At 39.1% G+C, this 15,546-nt stretch overlaps 1 protein-coding gene across 8 annotated transcripts in view; it reads right to left on the bottom strand.

The window, feature by feature from the left end:
- Positions 1 to 6,104: 6,104 nt before the first annotated feature.
- Positions 6,105 to 15,546, bottom strand: part of dennd1b (DENN/MADD domain containing 1B) — a 123,832-nt gene continuing 114,390 nt past the window's right edge. For all 8 annotated transcript variants that reach the window (XM_031901031.1, XM_012962506.3, XM_012962504.3 and 5 more), the window contains 3 exons: positions 12,448 to 12,530; positions 11,159 to 11,384; positions 6,105 to 7,246 (listed from right to left, as the gene is read on the bottom strand). In XM_031901031.1, coding sequence (XP_031756891.1) covers positions 6,863 to 7,246; positions 11,159 to 11,384; positions 12,448 to 12,530 — 693 coding nt within the window. In that variant the 3' untranslated portion in view covers positions 6,105 to 6,862. The remainder of the gene's footprint in view (positions 7,247 to 11,158; positions 11,385 to 12,447; positions 12,531 to 15,546) is intronic.

The following is a 15,546-nucleotide window of genomic DNA, read 5'->3' on the forward strand; positions in this document are numbered from 1 at the left end:
TTACAGGATCTGGCCAACAGAGGGAGTGAGTTGCAAGCTTTCTGGAAAGTTCTGGGAGGGTGGGGCGTAGGAGGAGATAGAAAGAGACAGGCAGTGATGAGTCAATCTGTCCAGTTCTGCTAAAACATTTCCACATTACAGTTACCATCCTGGGGTGGGGGGATGCGACACAAGCCCTTGGGGGGTGTGGGGTCCCTGTGGCGACAACCCCGGTGGGCCTTGCACCCCCCACAGTCCAACACTGGCCTTAGGTTCCATGACAGGACAACTTTGGGAGCAGAGAGAGTGTACTTCCTAAAGGCGCCCATACACCTAAAGATCTTCTCCTGATATCCCCCACCTACTATATAACGACGGGCATAGGCAAAGTCGGTCCGGGGGCTGCATCAACGAGCCGACGCGGTCCCTCATCCGACTAGATTTTCTAACCTGCCCGATCGAGATCTGCCCAATTTCAGGCCAGATATCGGTTGGGCAGGCCCGTCGCTAGTCCCCATACATGGGCCGATTGGCTGCCGAATCAGTTTAAGGGACCAATAATATGTATGGTGACCTTAAGTCTGACCCGCACCCAATCCAAAACCACAATATTCACCCAGATTTTAACCCGAACCCACCTGACCTAAGGGTAAATATAGGGTTATTATCATTATACGCTACTGATAGGCCATAACCAGAAGCACACACAGCTAACAGCATTAGGAACACACAAACACACAGGGTTTGGAGGTACCTTTTTTTATTTAAATACCAGTGTGGGAATTTTTATTTCCGTAAAATATCATAAGATTCTCATATGTAACATTATTTTGGTAACACAAAGCAGGTTTTATACAAAGAGAGAACATTTCAAGTTATGTATATTTAAAGTGACATTGTACCACGTATATAGAGAGAGGACTATCCACGCTCTGGTTTCCTGCTGGAGTAGAAGAGATGTATTATTACTGCGAGAGACGTAGTAAAAATAAATGCCCAATACAATATTCTCATAACTCTGGGATTTTACACTTGCCAGCTTCCAACATTTGTGGAACACAATATTCCATAATTCTGGCAGGTAACAGTTTAAATATTCCTGTCTCAAAGGGGAGGCAAACCTTCCAATTAGCTCTTAGCATTGCTGTCTCACTGCTTCCATACAGTCAGCCGGTTATGCACTCATACATGTTCAGGGGACACACTGCAGTCATACAAAGGGGTCATTGGTCTCAGGGCCACAGAAATCTCTTGGAGGGCCACATCTAATCAATAAACCTCTATTTAGACAGCAAACTATTCTAAGCAACTTTTCAGTTAGTCCTTGCTGGTAATTTTGCATGTTTTTCAAATTATTTACCTTTCCTTCCTGCACCTGAAATAACTCTCTGGTTCTATGGTCACTGACTCCAGCAGCCAAAGCACAGACTTTAAAGGATTTCATTGTATTGTTATTCATATTTTATTGCTACTATTTTTTTTAGGTCCTCTTCAATTCATCTGACTTCCACACTGCTGCCTGGTTGCTAGGGTTACTAAGGCCTAGCAAAAATCATCATTTGAGAACCACATAAAAAAATGCCCATAATTCAAAAACTACAAAAAAGAACACACTAAAGCCAACTGTAAATGTTTTTGGAATACAGCTGTTTACATTGTACTAAGAGTTAGTTTTAAGGCAAACTTCCCTGTTACACTGAACATGTGTGATAACAATATGGCTGCCTAGACTGAGGAGCAGAAACTCAGCTTGAGCACTACATGCCATCAGTTGCAGGAATGAATGGCTCGGCACCCAGCAGATTGCACAGACAAGCTTCTGTGATCAAAGGCTACACAGTTTTAGGGAGAAAACAGACTACTTAGTAGCTGCTACGTCACGGCTACTAAACGCCATAAAATACCCTGCCATAGACAATACTGAGAATTGCCTCTGCTAAAACACATGTAGAGACAATTATCAGTAAATGATCAGCATAGTCTATGCTGTGGCCACGACAAGTAGCTGCTACTAGTAGCTCCGTGTGTCCTCACCCGGGCAACAATGCATGCCAGTGTATGGGCAATATTAAACAGAGGCCAGTATTAACTCTATGGGGCACATTTACTAAGACACGAATCTGAACCAAATTGGAAAAATTCCGAATTGAAAACGAACATTTTGCGACTTTTTCGTATTTTTTGCGATTTTTTCGGCGCCTTTACGACTTTTCGGAAATTGTCGCGAATTTTTCGTTACCAATACGATTTGCGCGAAAAAACGTGAGTTTTTCGTAGCCATTCCGAAAGTTGCGCAAAATCTGGCGATTTTTTCGTAGCGTTAAAACTTGCGCGAAAAGTTGCGCCTTTTTGGTGGCGTTAAAACTTAAAAGGCGCGACGTTTTGCGCAAGTTTTAACGCTACGAAAAAAAATCACAACTTTTTGCGCAAGTTTTAACGCTACGAAAAAATTGCCAGATTTTGCGCAACTTTCGTGTTTTTCCGCGCAAATCGTATTGGTAACGAAAAAGTCGTTACAGCCTTGCTACATAGAACATACTTAACTAAGCCCCAACTTCAACCCAAGAGAGAAGGTTATTAAACCACATTGAGTTTTAAATTATATATATATATATATATATATATATATATATATAAAGGAAACTGCATGTGATAGTATCACAAGGATCAGAAGGCTCTGCAAAGAGTTCTTTAGAAGAATGGCTGACGGCTCCAAAGGTTAAGCCTTGAGTTAAAGTAAAATGACAATTCTCTTATGGAGTGGCCATGACGAGACACCCACAAGGGCATGCCAACTACACAAAGCAGTGCAATAGTCCTTAAATCCTAGGGGCTGGGGTAGATGCTGCACTAAAATCAGCAACTTTTTTCTCAGTAACTTGAAATGCAGTGTACAAAAGGAAAACAGGTTTCCATCTGCCAAAAACAGCAGCATGTACCTACAGTGCAAGACAGAAGCAACGTGGTTGGTTAGTGTTACTGATCCTTTAGTAAGGGAAGGGCATGGACAAGCAACCGGTGAAAGGAAAGTGACAGGTTTAATGTTTGGTACCCTGCTGATAATGCTATTTAGATACTGCGGTGCCTTTGGCTATGGGAATAACATAAGACCAAATAAAATGGCCCCACACAGCCAGGAAACCTGCTGACCTCCAATTTCCTGAACCCCAGAGGGCAGTTTCAAGCTCCTGCTATGGCCATTGCAGGGAAAGCTGAAGTTGCCGAGATGAGCAGGGGGTGCATACGCACGGGGGCAGGTCACTTTGTGCTTTGGTGCAATACATATGTATAGACACAAAGTGTCTTCATTACAGTAGGTCAGAGAAATGTTTGGACTGCGAAGCTTGCAGTTCAGTGAAATGTGTTGTAGGTTTCAAAGTGCAGTAATGCGTCTTGTTGAAAGTAAACACAGTGTTCATTCAGCAGGCACATCTCTTGCCCTGTAGTACCGTACGGCCATTCTTATCCAGCTCACAGTGTAACTAATATACTCAGGTCTCACAACTAACTCGCTACCTTCATCCCAATATACCATGCTATCAAAAATCCAGTAAAGCACTTGCATGGCATAATGCACACGTTATATCATTTTGTTGCACAGTGAATCCCGGGTATCAGCAAGGCATAGTAGTACACTTGGCAATATACACAAATATAAGATGCTTCATATCCCAGTAGAAAAAACACACATTACAGTGTATCAGTATTCCTGTATTATAGAGAGAATATCCCTTCTAGCAACTAACACTGGTTAGTCAGAAAAATAAACATTTATTATTACCTTTTTCCAACAAACTCTTCCTAAGTGGATCATTTATCCCTCTTCTGCCTAAACTGCTATCAGAATATTTACTATAGTATTTAATACTAGCCGCTGCTTCCTAGCAGGCAGAAAGACTTGGGCAAGAAGACCGTGATCCATTAAATAAGGCCACAAACTGATAATTGGGCCAAACATCCCAAGAGGCTCTAGGGTAGGTGTGACTGCTGGGTCAGGCACCATAATATGCAGAACCTTATGTGGTCAATGTGAAATGATGCCAACCATTATATTACATATAGTGTCCTGAATCCAACAAACAGTAAGGTAAGGTTGCATTTGCATAGCTTCCACCTAGGTGATGTACTCTGATTCCTCCAGTTACCAGTTATTTTGACTTGCAACTTCTCACAGCAAACAGTTAAGTGAATATGAACAAATGCCTGTTTTTGGTTAAAAAAATTAAATTAACCTCTCCATTGCCAAATCACAAAAGCCAAAGATAAAGTAGGAGATTTAAAGGAATACTGTCATGGGAAAACATGTTTTTTTCAAAACACATCAGTTAATAGTGCTTCTCCAGCAGAATCATGCGTTGAAATACATTTTTCAAAAACGCAAACAGATTTTAAAATTTCACATGGGGCTAGCCATATTCTTCATTTCCCAGGGTGTCACAGCCATGTGACCTCTCTTATAAACTTCAGTCACACTTTACTGCTGCGCTGCAAGTTGGAGTGATATCACCCCCTCCCAGCAGCTTATCAGCAGAACAATGGAAAGGCAGCAAGATAGCAGCTCCCAGTAGATATCAGAATAGCACTCAATAGTAAGAAATAATAGGTTACCTGAAAGCAGTTCTAATGTGTAGCGCTGGCTCCCTCTGAAAGCTCAGACTCAGGCACAATGCACTGAGATGGCTGCCTACACACCAATATTACAGCTAAAAAAAATACATTCGTTAGTTCAGGAATAAAATTTTAAATGGTAGAGTGAATTATTTGCTATGTAAACAGCGTAATTTCGAAATACAAAGTACACCATAAAAAGTCATGACAGTATCCCTTTAAGAGATATTTATGCTAATGAAATGAAATCTATTTACTGAAGCAAGTCTGGCTCCAGATTGTGTTTGGGCATTGACACTTTCCCCCCCAGACTTCCTTCCCACAAAGAACCCAGAAATTTAAAATATTTTCATGCAATCCAGCTGGATAAGGACATACAAAATATGCATTTTTTGAGAATTTTCTGGATAATTGTTCAAACTTTACACCCTCTGATAAATATAAGTGAGATATATACAGCAATAGTGTTATCCAATGGTACTGGTAACTAACAGTGTGGAGTTTCAATTTAAAACACATGTAGAATGTAATTATTTTGGTAATGTGAATTGTAAAAATGTGGTATATGTACCAATCACAAAGATGGGTGTTATTACTTTTTAAAGAAAAAAAGACAAGCTGTACCCCCTTTTTAAAAAAAAAAAAAAAAAAAAAAAAAAAAAGAAAAGATTGGCTGCTGATTGGTTGATATGGGTTAAGGTACAGGCAGATTCTGACTAAAAATTGGGCAGATGTTGATCTAGCAGCTCTCTGTTAGATATCCCTCTACCAGTCAGAGGGTGGAACAATCATAATGTAGACAGTAGTGACACTGCCAAGCTGTGCAGGAGAGGCACAAGGGTAGGAAAGATATTGCTACAGGCTTCTCCCAGGTGGAGCAGCTTTTAAAGAATTATAAAAAGGTCCAACTGGAGGCAGCTGTATAAATCCAGTACAATAACATCTACATTGTTGCAGAAGAATGATGTGTGAGGGCCCCAGCCCATGTAAGCTGGGGGGACACTTCTTATTGGAGGTTTCTTTTTGAACTAAGCCGTTTAAAGCAGAATACCTCTGAAACTGCATTAACATTTGTTTTGCTTCAAGAAGTTGCAAGACAAGTACACAGCTGGTCCAGAATTGCCTTTCCTAGAAGCACCTATTCATGTATCTCATTATTTGTTGCACATATTCCTCTATCAAGTTTGATTTTAACCCAAAACCGTGCATTCAGCATAAATAAAATATTTAAAAAATATATACACTTGGGTGTTTTTTTCTTAAATAATTTTAGGGGGTTTCAGGTACTTATATAATATTGAATCACCCCCACAGACCAGCCTATATTAGAAGATATGGTAGTTCAAGTATTTCAATATACAGGTATGGGACCAGTTATCCAGAATGCTTGGAACCTGTGTTTTTTTTCGGATATAGGTCTGTAATTTGCATCTCCATACCTTAAGTCTACTAAAAAATAATTTAAACATGAAATAAACTCAAAAGAATTGTTTTGCTTCCTATAAGGGTTAATAAAATCTTAAGTGAGATCAAGGTTGAAGGTACGGTTTTAAAAATTAGAATTATTTGCTTTAAAGAAGTCTATTAAAGAAGGCCTTTCTGTAATTCAGAACTTTCTGGATAACAGGTTCCCACATAATGGATCCCATACCTGTATTAGCAAAGGTCATGGAAACACTACATTAAATCTATAATATATTCAGAATTTTTCAATAGACAAAGACACAAATTCAATTTTGGCCACCCCTGTCACCCCCCTTGCTTTGCCCCCTGCAGTGCTCCCTGCTCCACTTCTTCAGGTGGTCATTTAGCATAGTTGTACCGTTGATTCATTGCCACCATCAGTGGGCGGAGAACCTTATGCTAGTTTTTTAACGTACAGACCTGATGAAGGTTTCAGCCCAACCACTTGCATATTTCCATATCATCCCCTGAAAATTAAGTTACATTTTTTGTTGCAGACTAGTTAATTGAATCAGTTAGCTCTTGGCAGATGAACGTTGTGAAAACAGTTTTTTGTGTCATGGAAGCACTCAAGCAGGGGAAAGGACTGCACATAAGCTTCCTGCACTTAGGCCCTGTTTGTCCTCAGGCTGGCATATAACTAGTCTTGTGATATTTTAACCTTACATTTTGTTAGTGCAACTGGATCACTATTCAAAAGAACAAATCCAGGCGAACTCAGGACCATTTCTAAGAAGTCAATAATGTTAGATGAAACACTGAGCCCCAAGGGAATGTTTGAGTAAAGCTTTAGATGAAAGTGGCTCTAAATTCAAGGGGGATTATCTGTGCTCTGTGGGGAGAGCATATCCACCTCCTCCTTCTCCCATGGCACTTGCATAGTAGAGCTTCTCTGGGAATTCTCCCTGAAATTGTTACTAGCTCTGCCTTCACTTCCCATATTCCAAGTATAAAGCAGAGAAGTGGGACGTACAGTGTTCCCAGCTGCAGTGGTATCAGTGAGGATGATTGTTGGAAATTCTGACTTGCGACGATCGTTGCCTTGACACGTCTGTTCATCCTGACTTCGCTTGCGGGGAGAGGGAGGGAGATGCTTCCTGTATAGCACACTGTCATCCTGCCCCAGATTCCATTCATTCCGGGAATCCAGGCACATGGGACTCGGGTTGGTTTCAGTGGGGGGACATGTCTTGTTCTGCATGGAACAAAAACATAAAACAAATACACGATTTACTGAGTAAGGGACTATTGCCTATACTGAAACAAAAGAAATATGTGGCAAGTGCATATTTTTGAGGCAAAATTCTTTTTGTTTAAGGTGGGCCTTTAAATAAAAACCTGAGAAGCAGGACATAAGAGGTATTGAAAATTCCAGCAGTGCTTATTTACTGGGCCAAATAGGTTAAGGACTGCAATTAAAAAACTGTCTGCCATTTTACTACTAAAATAAATAATTATTTTTGTGTAGTAAAATTTTAGGCAGAATCAAAAATTAAACACGCTTGTTCTCATACTTTATTTTATATCTACTGCTACCCAAAGGTGTGTCAGTTGTATTTAATGGCTGTAATAAGAAAGAATAACAAAAAACTGCTAATACACTGCAAGGATCAGTTCAACAATCTGTGGGAATCACCTGTAAATAGTATAGTTCTACTCTTTCAAGCAATGCATGGTAGTCAGAAGAGGGCCAAGTTACTGCTGCAGTTGTGGCCACTGAAAAATGGATGCAATCGTTGCACATATTAAAGTAATTGATGGTACTTGCAGCCAATGTTGCTCCTTCCGTTACAAAACTGTTGATACTCGAGCACGGGATTCCTGGAGTTACCACAACCTTCAAGCTGGTGGTCAATTTTGGGCTCCCACTTTTGGCCTGTGTCTATATGTGCATCAGATTTGCATGCATGCATAGGTCACTTTGACAATGAATGTCAGAACAGACAAATTCTCATCATCGCAGCAAACTTGGCTAAATTTTGATACACTAGGACACAATGCAGCCCAGTTTAAATGCCAAATTGCCCTTTGCAAACTGCAGTTGTAAAAGTATATTACCCCTATAGTATTTTAATATATTTTTAACATTCTTTTATAAAAATATAGACCCTCTAATTGACACTTTGGTTAGCAGTTGTCTTTGAGGGCCAACGGTTTGACTCCGGTGAGGGCAATTTTTTTATATTCTATGTTTCTGAGTGGCTTATTTTCCTCTTACAGTCCAAAAACTACTGTCAGAGTAAATCACTCACAATAAAACTGGCCCTGTTGAGTTTAAGTGACTGCAATAGACAGTGATGCTGGAGCAAGGACTGATGTGAATGATTAACTGTCCCTGGGTAATATGTCATCACTATACGAGAATAATAATACTGTTCATCACTTTCAGAAGATCAGAATGGCTGCACTCAAATGCTAGCACTCTCCATCTTCCTGCTTATTTATAGATCTTATAGGGAGAGCATACAAGATCTTTAGATATTAATATTAGGATTAGACTGCTTCCTCTGACATTCATCTCATTTTGCCACAAAAGCAGTGTTAAATTGAAAGCTGTTGGGCAAGGAGTCATAGCATAAAGATAGCGATCTAAATATTGCAGGTTTCAGGTATTTTTCAATAGTAGAACATCTCTTTGTATTGCTGTATTGCGTTCTCTGCTTTTAAGGCTCATAACATAGTAAATCATTTTGATGAAAGCAAGTGATTGAGAGTGGGGGGGGGGGGGTATGTGTTTTGAGGAAAACACACTAGCCTCTGGATGGTACAAGCCTTAATGACTCAGTCACTGCCCAGGGCTTTCAATTGCTCAAAGTAGTAAAATAAATGAAATAAAAACAGTTCTGTGTTTCCATTTTGTAGCATATACCCTGGATAGCAAAGGGTTGTGCATATGAGATCAAACAATAATGTGCAGTGGCGGCAACTGACTGATCCTAGGGGCAGCTCATTATGCTTCTACCCGTATGCTAATGAAATATGCCTTGGCACCTCACCATGCATCTGTAATTCTTTGCTCAGATACAAGGCAAGACCTGTCATAGCAAGGCTATACGAGCTTCACACTTCAAATGGCAGATCTGTTACTGATGATTAGTGCAACCTGGTCTCACATGCTCAGCTCTATATACTGACATAGGCTGGCTAAAACGTCCTGTGCTCTGCGTAACAAGGCTTTAATAGGAAAATGTTACTTATAATGAATGAGCCCTATGTGGAACAGCATTGGTTTTATTTTGAGGACTAATGCCTGCATCATTGTAAAGAACTTGTGCTCAACCTGCATCATTTACTGCTGTAGCTGCCAATAACTATATATTCTTATAGGCAAGGCCTTTAGCCAGATGGGTGCAGCCAAACAACTATTCCCATAAACCAGATCATTGTCACCAACCACAACTCAAGGTAGCCAGTAAGCAACTTTGTGCAACAGTCAGACCAGTTGGCATTAAATTAGGCTGGGTAAACTGGCCTTGTATTGCAATCAGGTGTAAGTTCTATCAACTTGGTCCTGGATCTTTAAGACCAGATTTGTGTTAAAGGTATGAGACCTGTTATTTAAAAGCCTTTCCTAACACACTTACTAAGTGTGAGAGTGGTTAGGAAGTGCAAGACACACATTTGGGGCGCTCCTCTCATGCTGGAGGCCCACTTGCCAAATGGAACTTTTAAAGGAATTTTTATAGCCCACAGGCCACCAAATAGCTTGCAAGTGAATTGACTTAATCAGGAACAATGTACTCATCACTGCAGAGATATTTAAATGCTGCTCTGTGAGCTACTGCAGACTCGGAATTCCAAAACTAACAAAAGTGGTGATTAAGGACCCTTCTTGTTCATAAATCAGAGGTTTTTAAAAGTGTTACAGCTGGTAATGTGGCAGAGTAAAACACTAACCAGTAAATGGTATTTTACTAAACACTACATTTTTTATGGAGCTACTTTGAATTGGACTTATAAATTGCCTATTAGTAAGTAAATCACAAACTGCGCAGTACCATATGTATGAAATTATGAAATGGTCACTGAGAAGGCTATTATAGGTATTTTCTTCCCTGCATGCACATTATTCAGACAAATGTAACAAGTCCTTGTACATCTTTACTTCAAAGAGTGATGTATTCTTATACAATTTCGCCCTTCTTGGGGCTCATCAGTGTAGTGCAGGGTATTCTGATCAGGTTAAGTTAGAGCCAGGAGTGTGGATTCACAGATAAACCATTAGGGTTGAGGAAACCACTTCATAAATATGGAAATAAACAGAAGAAATTCTGGAACTAATCCCAAAGATCTCCAAGAAAATCCAATTTACTTCTTGTTTACTGTATTGTACTAGATCTATTTAAGTGTCCGGACACTCTAAGTTGCGTAGAAGATTTTCTCTTACACACTCCTTACTTTAGGGATTCTCAGTTAGGATTCCTTGTGATACTATGATACATATATTCTACAGATTTTAATTACATCAGCTTGGAACTGTTACCATTAGAGTTTTCAGTAGGTTTATTTCCTGCTTTTACCTATTGTATGCATTATACTTACCTAATAATAGTCCCTCTGACTTAGATTGTAGCTATATACATTGTAATTGTTACAACACTCTGGTTCATACATGTACTGTTGCTATATTTATGGTTACTTTAGCACTTTACTGACACTTTGGATTAGACTGGGGATGCAGGCAGCGACTCTAAATTAAGCCACTTTAGGCTAATGTAATTTAATACTATGTATCCAGAGTATTGGGGTAGTGGTAGACGTTATGGTGCTGGGTTCTAATTTTTAAGTGGTTTTATGAAACTTTTGTCTTATGCCTGGTGTGGCTCTTTATATAAGAAATATTCTATTATTTTAACGAGGAGTTATATTATTTTCTATGAGCCCCCGCCTTAATTACCCTAATAAGCTGCAAACGAACATTGCTATAGGTGTGGCAATATAGGGATGTGCTTTCATGTTATGTATAGTATAATTTATTTTCAAGACCAAGATCCAAAGGCACAGAAAAATGTGTGTGGGGACCTTCTGGCAAAAGCTATACCTATATCTGTGAACCTATTGTAATTTTTAATGGTTAAACATGAGAAGAAAAAAAGCTATACCACACCAGAACTTTATAGTCCAAATCTTCTGCAGAACGAAAGAAATCCAGGCTCTTAGCAGCTGTTAGACGCCCAGCCCCTGGATCTGAGCTGTGAGTGCTTAGTGAGTCCAATATTTCCCCAAGAAGGTCCATTTCTCCCCCTGGCCGGGAAGACAAGCTCACATCATCATATGAAGTATCACTATCATCAAAATATCCAGAAGCTTCTTCGCTGTCTTCTGAAGACAACCTGAAGCAGAAATAAAAAATGTGTAATAAGAGGAGATTGGGAAGAGTGAACAGGATTAGAGTATGAACTGAGGTCCTAAGTCATATAGAAGGAAAAAGCAAATAAGTTTTGACTATTCATTCAAAAAATTAATAGTAAAGCATTCAATGGGGCTGTCCGTGATATGGGGCAAAGAACTAAATAAATGGAAATAAAAGATTAATTACTGTTTTCAATCTGACAGGAACCTTGTCTCCTCTCAGTCTTTCAAACAGCTGGCTTACAACATTGTTTCAGGAGTCAAAGTCTGCAGTGAGCGGCAAGACAGATACTGCTTTCAACAGCAATTACTTTTACAAATAACTGAAACTATTTAATTAAAGGATATTGCAAAGATGCTTAGAATTACATTTTATTTCACTATGCAAAAAGGAAGTTTTTGGGTGGAGGATCCCATTAAATTACTATGGGTATAGTTAAAGGTCTAAATAAAATGGGTTGACCAAAGGGGGTGCTAGTGTGGTTAGGGACAATAAATAAGTTGGAAATTTGAAGATATTGAATTTAATGGAAAACAAACACCTGTGGGGGTGGGTGAGAATGTGTGGGACATCAAGTAACAAAGCATAAGGTATGTTAGAGGCAAAGCATAATGTGGTGCACTACGCCACAAGTAGAGAAATTATGTATGGCAGTGGCATAACTATATATACAGCAGACCATGCGGGGGTTGTGGGGTTGCAGGTCGAGGGGCCTGGACCGCTGGGTCTGCAGTACCTTAAGTCCCATCTCCACGGCCCCACTCTTACCATAAATATAGCGGGCCAGTTGGGGCCAGGGAGGAAGGACTGGTCGCACCAGGCCCTCTGAAAGGAAGCAATTACAGTAAGTTACGCAGCTGGTGTGTGGTCGAGAACAGGGGCAATAAATGTTATGAATCGAAAAACAAATGTTGCCCCAGCTATAATGAGCATATGCAGAATGGCAGAAAGGAAAGCAATCATTCTGGGGTTCATGTCTGAACATATCAATCCCACTTATCTATTTTGAGGGGTGTCTCTCACACTAGGGGCTCATTACTCACTTGCTGGCACTATCCCCGAGATCAGCGTCCTCCTGGACTGAGCTATGGTTACCCAAGTGGGTCAGGGGCCTGTTTGTTCGTGTCTGCAGAGAAAGAAAACCAACATTTTGGCAGGACTATCCATTAATGTGTACATCTGTGAATGTTACAGGGAGTTCCAGAATAGATTATGGAGAATGTTAAATAAATGAGGAACATGACCTTAAAAGCAAACGGCTGAACCAAGAAGAAAATAATCTGAATAAATAAAAACAGCATGAAAAGCATAAAAAAAAATGTAAAATAGGACAAATAGAAGGTTAAAGTGAGAGACCAAATAACAATATCTATTCATAGTTTTAAAGTTTTAGGTTTTTTTTGTCTGTGGAGATAAGAATTGTTTTTTTTTTTTTACATGAAGATTTCTACTGTGTAGGTCTATGAATGCACACACAAATATAAGACATATTTAAACAAAGCACATTTTGTTAGCCACTAGAGGGCACTAACATACTTTTTTTGCAACAACCAAAGTTTCTTCTTTTTTCATTCTGCAAGGTAGCAATATTACATTTTTAATTAGGCAAATGCTTGATCATGATAGAAAATCTTGTAGAAATATTTTACATTTTTATATTATCAACTATACATATTTTTGAAATAGGTTGTGTTCCTGTATCTGTGTTTATGGCTTTTCCCATGTTTCACTCTACGAGCATTATCTCTCCACATTCTTGCACTCTCTTGAAATCCTAGCAGTGGGAATCAAGGGAACTCAAGGGTTAAAACTGAAATAAAATATGATAATTACTAATCATGGGCAAGCTGCTATTTGTTGATCAAAGGGAAGATCCAATTAGTCATAATTTTCAGAGTTTCCTCAAAAAAGTACAAAAGGAGAAAAGAGCTTCACAGAAAGACAAAGAGATTCTTTGTAAAGTAAACCTATAGGCCATCATTTAGACCAGATCTTTAGACCAATGGTGAATCTGGACTAATTATTTTTAACTTGAAAGAATGTAGTTATTATTCATGTAGCAAACCCCTACTGCCCCCTGGTAGGGTTTAAATAGGAATAAGTATCTGGCAGGAAAAGGTGTGTGAATGAAGAAACCCTGGTTCAATGGCTGATTTAGGCATCAAATACAGACCCAAACTGAACATTACAGAACTAAAGGCTGATCAGTGTCAATTCAACACAACCTGTTTTTTTAATATTTGTAGTTACAATGTGGTTCTAACAATTCTAAATCACTTTTTTCATCTAGCAGGCAAAGTGCAGAAAGCACAATGTGTCCTGCAATCTTTGTCCCAATATAAAAACAGGGTTTTTGCTCATGTTAGGGATGTGAAAAATGCAATTAAGTTGCTCCATTACTCCTCCCATGATAACAATACACTGCCGCAGGCTTAGCTGCAGCAGAAGAACAAGTTGAATATCCCCTATGAACAGGTTGTTTTACATTAGTAAAAATAACAAAAATATTAATTGATGAATTCTCTAATCTGACCAAATAACAAATAATCTGTTTATAATTTTGTAGACCTTAAAAATAAATTAAAATACTGTTGAGGAGGGATTTTAACCCATTCTTGCATGGCCATTTGCAGGCAGATTTGCTTCAGGATGTTCGGTTTAGTCAGGTGATGCTTATGAACCTTAATGTTCAAACAGTTTAAGAGATTAGTAAAAATTAACAACTTTCAATTAGATTGAAATCATGGCTTTGACTGGGCTTCTGTGAAACCTCTTTGTTCTTGAGCCACTGCAGTGTTACAGTTGGCCTCTTGTTTTGGATCATTGTTCAGCAGAATTTTAGACCCAGCTTGAGTGTATTCTTCTTTTAGCTTAATGTGTATTTTGCATTATCCATTGTTCCTTCTTCTTCGGCAACGCCCCAATTCCTGCTGATGAAATTCATACTGACAGCTAGCACAAGCTAGATTTATTGGCCTACCAATGATGGTGGGAAATGCTGTGTATTCTATTTACATGGGCGGACTCTCTAGATTGTCATACACTGCCCTACCAGCCAAGTATCTGGCCAATAAGTTTGAAGACCCATCGTTGGTTATTGTGAGCACTGCACATCCAGTCAAAGAAGGGGCATTGGCAGATTTTCTATAAACAGACAGCACAACAGGATGGTCTGTGGAAATCTCCACAATGCCCCACACCAAATGCCTTACATGCAATAACACGAGATAATAAGGTTATTATTATTATATATCACTTTTAATTGTTCAGTATTTATTTACTATGCAAACATTTTATTTAAAGATTAGATTATATTTCAAGTCAGGTCCATTTAATAAATGGGAAGAAGGGGCAATTTCCCCTAGAAATGTCAGGCCCCTTCTTTTAATTAGCTGGGTGAGCTCAACATGATTATTTACTTTAATCTTCTATTAGAACAAATGGTCCTTATGGATTTTTTTTTTTTTTTTAAATAAGAGTCTTGTATTTGTAATGGTTTATCTGCTTGCAATGCTGTTGGTCCAGGGCAGTGCACCTGGATCTCATGTCTACTTCACTAAGTGTAGGCTATTTATTTAATTCTTGCCTGTCATGGGAAAACGTGTTGTTTTCAAAACACATCAGTTAATAGAGCTTCTCCAGCATTGAAATAAATTTTTTTAAAAGCCTGCGCAGATTTTTGCTATATTTATTTTGAAATTTCACATGGGGCTAGCCATATTCTTCATTTCCCAGGGTGCCACAACCATGTGACCTGTACTCTGATAAAATTCTGTTACACTTTACTGTTGAGCTGCAAGTTGCTTGGGACTTCGTTTACATTGAAGTAGGAGAAACAATAGGTTACCTGAAAGCAGTTTTAATGTGTAGCGCTGGCTCCCTCTGAAAAGCTCAGACTCAGGCACAATGCACTGAGTGAATGCACTATTACAGCTAAAAAATACATTTGTTGGTCCAAGAATAAAATTTTAAATGCTAGAGTGAATTATTTGCTATGAAAACAGAGTAATTTAGAAATAAAAAGTACACCAGAAAAATCACGACAGTATCCCTTTAACATATTCAAGTTCTCCTGCTTGAGGTTTGTTCTCTTGAGGTGGCTGTGGGGGCCCACCAATGAGATTTTTGCCCTGGGCCCACTG

This window comes from Xenopus tropicalis, chromosome 4, assembly GCF_000004195.4.
Source record: "Xenopus tropicalis strain Nigerian chromosome 4, UCB_Xtro_10.0, whole genome shotgun sequence".
In the NCBI taxonomy this organism is placed as follows: Eukaryota; Metazoa; Chordata; class Amphibia; order Anura; family Pipidae; genus Xenopus; species Xenopus tropicalis.